General features: G+C 47.0%; 1 protein-coding gene across 1 annotated transcript in view; it reads right to left on the reverse strand.

The window, feature by feature from the left end:
* CCDC124 (coiled-coil domain containing 124) overlaps nucleotides 1-6871 on the reverse strand; it is a 62969-nt gene extending 56098 nt beyond the window's left edge. Inside the window, 2 exon segments of the mRNA XM_082246591.1 lie at nucleotides 38-203; nucleotides 6778-6871. Of these exon segments, the coding sequence (XP_082102717.1) occupies nucleotides 38-196 (159 nt within the window). The 5' untranslated portion in view covers nucleotides 197-203; nucleotides 6778-6871.
* Between the last annotated feature and the right edge of the window lie 705 nt (nucleotides 6872-7576).

The raw sequence follows: 7576 nt of genomic DNA on the forward strand, positions 1-7576 counted from the left end.
AGAAAAAGTATTGCAATGTCTATCAGTATTCCCTTACCTTCCTCTGCTCCTTGCGCGCAACATGTTTGTCATCGTCTTGCCAGTATGCATCCTCAAGAGCCTGCTGGCGTTTTGCATCAGCTACAGCCTTTGCCTCTGCCCTTCTGGCACGGGCAGCAGCAGACTTGGTGTTTTCCCCCTGAAACTTTTTGGGCATCCCTTAGCTGGAAAATAGAACAGTAACAATAAGTTTATAAGACTGGGGAAATAGGATATCCATATAATTTAGGCACTGCAAGATACAGACGGCACTGTCTCTACTAGATGAGGCGATGGATTTTTGCTCCTCTGTCAAGTTATACCTGTAGCCTTAGGCTCCGTTCACACTTAGGCATTTCAGGTCGGTGGTGGAATCGCCATGATTCTGCCCGCAATTCTGAATCACCGCAGAGCGCATTTGTGATCCCCGTTACTTTTAATGGCACCCCAATCGTTGCACGATTGTGCCAAAATCACGCCCTGACTGGGGTGCCACTAAAAGTAACGGGTATCGCGAGCGAGTCTTGCAGCGATTCGGATTTGCAAGCAGAATCGCTGCGATCCAGAACGCCTAGGTGTGAACAAAGCCTTAGGGTCCTTTTACACGGGCTGTCCGATCAGGTCCACCTGTTGGTTTTTCAGGCAGGCCTGATCAGGCACTGCATTGTCCTCTCTGGAGCGGTGAATGTCAATGGAAACATGTCCACTGACACCCACCGTCATAAGAGCCAATCCTGTCCACAAAAAACAGATGGATGATAGCCCTATTTTCCATCTGTCTGGCAGATCGCCTGTCCGTTTCCAACCAATTTCCCTATAGAGGAGAGTGGGACTGTGTCCGCTCTGCACAGCGGAGCAGACACGGACCGGTCATCCATGGAGTGATCCCCCACTGAGCAAGCAGAATCTGCTACATAGAGGCGTCTGTGTGAAAGGACCCTTAGAGCAGCAATAAACCAGCTATCTGAAACCCTGAAAGAGCAGACCTGTACTCACCACCTGCAGAGGGGGAAATATCAAAAGATGTGTACACACAAAAACACACATATATATATTTTTTTTTTTTCTCTTGTTTTATGCTGCTGACACATAGAAAAATACATTCCCATTAAAGTGAACCTTTAGGAAGAATAAAAATACTTGTGTGTGAAATAGATCATAGACAAGTTTGCTTGAACAAATAGATGTTGTTCTTTATGCCCCCATAATATGGAGCAATAAGGTAAATAGTAAGGGGGTGCTCACTGCTCAGTTTTAAGTGATAGCATTAAAAGGCACCATTCTGCAGGGTATAAAACCTTTAAAAAAGAGAGGTATAGGATTTAGAAAAAAAATAAACCTACATACTCACCTCCATGCTGCAGCTTTTCTACCTCAGCTCCAAGACCGAGAACTGAGCAATGGCATGACCAATGACCATTCAGTTCTTGGTCTGCTTTAAGTAGAAAGCAGTGACGATCAATCACTGCTCTCTGCCCTGCCCTCCAGGGCTCACTGAAGCACCAAGCTGGGAAAGGAGGGGAAGCGGCTTCCTCCTGCTCTTGCTTGCATGCTGAATGGAGGAGACAGTTATCAATCAGGCAGCGGGGTGGAACCTGACAATATTGTTAGGATGTTTCCCAAGCCTTGAGCGGCTCTGCCCTTCAGCGGATAGCGGGCATGGTCACCACATTCTGCAGGCAGCCATACGCTCCTCTCTTTCTGGATTCACTATACTAAGAGCAGTGGGAGAAATAGGCTCCTGCTTTTTTCAGCCGAATCCTGTGAGGAGGAAGTAAAGGGTGTGGCCAAACCGCACAGTGTGATCTATGAACGCACACAGCCTGGCTTGGGAGCGCGTCCACGGCAGTGCCCAAATATCACTCAGCTTGCTGAAGGGGCACTCGGAGGAGAGGAGTAAAAAGCCCAAGCGGAGGACTCCAGAATAGGAGGTAAGGGACCGCTCTGTGCTATATAACTGCACAGAGCAGGTAATTATATCATGTTTTTTAATTTTAAATATCACTTTAAGAGTTGATTCACACTATGGCGACAGGACTTCGGGGGCGACTAGTGAAGGCACCATGCACCGCGACTTTGGCGCGACTTGCAAGGACTTCACATAATGGAAGTCAATGCAAGTCGCTCCGACTTCGGTCAAAAGTAGTGCAGGAACTATTTTCTAAGTCGGAGCGACTTGAGTCGATCCTATTAGAATGGTTCCAATTGCACTGAATGGACCGCGACTTGTCAGGCGGCCAAGTCGCCTGACAAGTCGCGGTAGTGTGAACCGGGACTTAGCATTGTATAGCCACAACAAAAAATACATCAAATGTTCAGCAATGAAGAATACATTATTTTTGAAAGCAGTGTAACGTACCTGAATTTTAAGGTTATCAGTTTAATGCAGGCCCTTTACAGCAAAGCTCAGCCTGGTACTGCACTACTTCGGGAGGCGGCTCGTCAGTCCCGTGCACCGCGACTTCGGCACGACTTGCACGGACTTCATATAATAAATGTCTATGCAAGTCGCTCCGAGGTCGCCCTGAAGTAGTACAGGACCCTTTTTCTAAGTCGGAGCGACTTGTGTCGCTCCTATTAGAACGGGTCCTGTAGCAGTCAGTGGACCGCGACTTATCAGCCTGACAAGTCGCTCTAGTGTGAATCGAGACTAAAGCGGAACTGAACAAAAAAATAAATAAATAAAACAGTGGCAGGCAGGATTTTTATAACCTATTAGTCTGTCATAACTGCTACTCCCTGTCTGTCCACATTAATGTTGGCTGAGCCATGCATACGTGCCTAAGCACACTTTTATGGTACTGTTCTGTGCTGTAATTATATGACTCCCATACACATGTGCAGGAGTGACATCACTGCGATCCAGCCAAAAAATTGGCCAGTCTGAACCTTGAAAAGAAGATCAGGAGAAGGTGGCAGCGCCTGCAACCAGCTGGAGTGGCTCACTTGGCAGGTAAGTCTGCCATAATGCATTACCATGCTGTGCATACTAGAACATTATGACTAACCGCTTTTAGGGGCCAATTAACCAGTGCCAGTCCTGACACTTCTCTCCTACATGTACAAAGGATTTTTTTTTGCTAGAAAACTACTTAGAACTACTTTTTTTCGCAGAGGCCCTAGAGAATAAAATGGGAGATGTTGTATTGGTGTTTTATGTTACACAACATTTGCACAGCCGTCGTTAAAACACATTTTTTTTTTTAAATATACTTTAATGAATTTTAATGCACAAAAACACAATATAATATCCAATTGTTATTATCCTAATTCCATTCCTGCCACTCTTCTCAGTGAATACGATGGAGGTGGGCGCATCCTTACCAGGTTCTCTAATTGCTTGGGAGAACCTGGTAAAAGGTAGTGGCAGCAGCACGAGGGGGGAACCCCCTTCCATTGTCTGTAAGAGTGATCGAGTGGCTGCTTAGCTGCTCTAATCGCTTTCACTTTGTAGGGAATCGTTGGCACAAAAAAAAAAACAAAAAAAAAAAAACAATGATATCTTGATAAATGCTGCAGCAATGACCGATATCACCGCTCTTGTCCAAGGACATATATATCCGTACAGCGAATGGGAAGCATTTACTAAAAAAAAAAAAAAAAAAAAGTTGCACCGTTTCATTTTTTTTTTTACAAATCAGGTATTCTTGTGCACCTCATAGTGGATGGTAGAGCTAAAAGATTGTACAAATCAGATTGTATAGTGTATGGTCAGCTTTAATTCTAAACAAACAATTGTACAATTCGATTGTATAGTGTATGGCCAGCTTAAAATGATTGAAAACAATAACAAATTAAAATCAAAATTTTAATAAAAAAAAAAAAAAAAAAAACAGGTTTATACTTACCTGCTCTATGCAATGGTATTGCACAGAGCGGGCCTGAACCTTCTTTTTCTTTGTGTGCCACTATAGGAAGCCACTTGCTGAAGCGTGCTCCTGAGCCTGGCTCCAAGTGTCCACAGTGCAGCTCAGCCCCACCCCCTGCTCTCAAAATTGACAGCTGGAGGAAACAATGGCTTCCACTGCTGCATCTGTTCAGGGAGAAAGATGCTACAGATGAAGGAAAGAGGGGGGAACCAAACACTGGGGCATTTTTTTACCTTAAAGCGGAGTTCCGAGCACAGATGTCATTTTTTAACAAACATACCCCCGGGACAGTCAGGGCTAGCACATTCCACAATGGCTAGCCTCTGATCTGTCCCGGTTCGCACTTCCCTTTTAGAAGAAATACTTACTTTGAAAATTTCTTCCACAGCGTTTCCATCTCTTTTGTGGGCAGCTGAAGCCGGCGCGGTCCTCTTCTGTGTCTTCTTCTCCCAGAATGCGCCGCACCGGTCCCTCTCGTCACTTCCGGTGCGGCGCCGCATTCCTAAACAGCTTCTGGGCATGCCCAGAAGCTGTTTAGCAGGGAATGCGGTGTCGCCCGGAAGTGACGAGCGGGGCCGGTGCCGTCGCATTGATTCCTGGGAGCGATGACGTTCAGCTCCCAGGAATGATTGCGAGACAGGAAGTGACAGCGGAGCCGCGGCGCTGAGGGAGGAAGCACCCTGAGAGTATTTACGATCTTCAATTACAAGGTGAGTTTTAAAAAAAAAAAAACCTAACTATCCAATTCCTTTTCAGGTTATGCAGAACTAGCGGATGGGCACAAAAAAAACATTGATTTTGTGCCCGGAACTCCGCTTTAAAGTGTTAGTAAAAACCTAAACATTTTTTACCCTAATGTATTCCGTGCATTAGGGTAAAAAATTGTTTAGGTGTTAGCATCCCCCCTCCCCATTTTACTTAACTTAGCCCTCATTGGATCCAGCGTCGTGCACGTCTTCAGCTCTTCTCTCCCCTCCCTTTCGGGTCTCGCTGGCTTTGATGGGGCTCCCAATGCTGTCAATCAAAGCCAGTGACGAGGAAGCAGAGGAAGGGGATGAGTCAATTGACACAGACAGTCACAGCGGGGCTCAGGTGTGAGTAGGCACGGGTGTCCCCATGAGAAGGAAGAGGGGGCAGGGCTGAGTCCTGCTGTCTGTGTCAATAGACGCAGCAGCGGGGCTTGGGTACGAGTACGCAGGGTGTGTCCATGAGGAGGAAGCAGGGGGATGGGGCTGAGTCCCGCTCTCTGTGTCAATAGACGCAGCAGCTGGGCTTGGCTATGGGTATGCAGGGTGTGTCCATGACGAGGAAGCAGGGGGGTGGGGCTGAGTCCTGCTCTCTGTGTCAATAGACGCAGCAGCAGGGCTTGGGTGTGAGTACGCAGGGTGTGTCCATGACGAGGAAGGGGGGAGGTGGGGCTGAGTCCCGCTCACTGTGTCAATAGACACAGCAGTGGGGCTAGGGCAGTGTTTTTCAACCTTTTTTCAGTCAAGGCACCCTTTAAAATTATGGACAGTCTTGAGGAGTAAAAAAGCTATTTTGATCATTTTACATAATGCAGCAGTAAAATCATGCAAACTGGTACTGACTGGTATTCCAATGTTTCTCTTTTCCCTCAGTTTTTCTCCATCACTTAACTAATGAGACCCCAAAGCTGATGGAGCCATCAAGGGAGAGTCAAACAAGGATGATATACAGGCAACTGGCATCCTCCTTATCAACTGGTGACGTCATTGGGTGTTAGGAGGTTGGCAGCTAGAAGGTTGTAATGGTGCACAATGAAAACCTGTGACTTAATGTAACTAAAAGGCAGGTTTCATCCACCCACCAGCTTGTATACAATTTCGGGGCAATTTTTAGGCATTTTGCCAAGGCACCCCTGAAAAAACCTCAAGGCACCCTGGTTGAAAAAGGCTGGGCTGGGGTATGAGTACGCAGGGTGCCTCCATGACGAGGAAGCGGGGGGCTGAGTCCGGCTGTCTGTGTCAATAGACGCAGCATCGGGGCGCAGGATGCCTCCATGATGAGGAAGTGGGGGGTGGGGCTGAGTCCCGGAGTCTGTGTCAATAGATGCAACAGCGGGGCTTGGGTGTGAGTACACAGGGAGCCTCCATGACAAGGAAGCAGGGGGGTGAGGCTGAGTCCTGCTGTCCGTGTCAATAGACGCAGCATCGGGGCACAGGATGCCTCCATGACGAGGAAGTGGGGGGTGGGGCTGAGTCCCACTCTCTGTGTCAATAGACGCAGCAGCAGGGCTTAGGTGCGAGTACGCAGAGTGCCTTCTTAACGAGGAAGTGGGGGATTGGGGTTAAGACCCGCTGTCTGGGTCAATAGACGCAGCAGCGGGGCTTGGGTGCAAGCACGCCCGGGTGACCCCATGGGAAGCAGGTTCCCATGGGGGCACTGGACAGAGGGGAGGGGCCAAAAGCACTGCCAGGAAACCCGAAAAGAGGGGGTTCGCAGACGCTCTGTGCAATGGAATAAGTATAAGGTATAGTATATATAAGTATACACGTTTATTTTTAAATGTACCTTTACAATCGCTTTTAAGAAGGGAATTCATTAAGGTAAAAAATGCCTAGCCCTTATAACCACTTTAAAGCTTACATTTCTATCAGGAACACAAGCAACGCTATAATGCACTGTATCCCTTGTATACTCAGGCTCCCTAAAATGTGCTAAATCTTCCCAGCACAGTCAATAAAAACTAGACAGCACCCACCCATTAAACCATCAGGCTGCTACATGGCAGACAAAGTCCCTTTCAGTCTTACATTCAGCATGTTTCCCACCCCCTGCTTTCCCTCCTTCCACCTAGCTCTCCTATATACCGACAACCATTGCAACATTTGTGTTATCACCCGACCAATAACCCCAGTCACTCACACACCCGGGATTCTTCCCTTGCTTCCGCCCCCACTTCAGGTCGCGCTGTGATATCACCATTCAGCGCCAGTTTCCGGCTATCAGTTCTTCCGCTTCCGGTATCACAGCGTGGCGTGTGCGTTCCACACTGCTGGGATAACGCATTGCTGCTGTGTTAGCGGAGGGTGTGATTGTGGGTAACAGAAAATGCATGGCAGGACTACTTGTAAACGCTGGCAAAATTCCTAGCCTTGTGATGTAATATGTATATTATTTCTGTATATGGCACTAGCTGGCATTAGTGAGGCTGCCTACTGGTGTAGAAGGCTGATTGTGTGTGGACAGTGCACAGCATTCTGCTGCCAGTCTCATGGGCAGATAGCAGGAAAATGATAAGATAAAGGAAATGGAACCCCACTCAGCTTTTAGCATAGTGTGTCAGCACCGAACACCTCTCTTTCCTTCCTTTTATATATATATATATATATATGTATATACACATACAGTGGGGGAAGGTTGGAACTGTTGTCTTATTCTAACCACTTTAGAACCAGGCTGTCTCTGGCACTTTTTGTTTACAAGTTTAAATGAATATTTTTTTTTTTTTTTTTTTGCTATTTAACCACTTTAGGACCAGAGGATTTTCCTGCTTTACGTCCAGGCCACTTTTTGCAACTTGGCACTGTGCGAATTTAACTGACAATTGCGCGGTCATGCCACGCCGTACCCAAACGAAATGTACGTCCTTTTTTTCCCACAAACAGAGCTTTCTTTTGGGGTATTTGATCACCTCTGCACTTTTCATTTTTTGCGATATTAACCAC

The sequence above is a fragment of the Pelophylax lessonae genome (genome assembly GCF_965119305.1).
Source record: "Pelophylax lessonae genome assembly, chromosome: 1".
NCBI classification, from domain to species: Eukaryota; Metazoa; Chordata; class Amphibia; order Anura; family Ranidae; genus Pelophylax; species Pelophylax lessonae.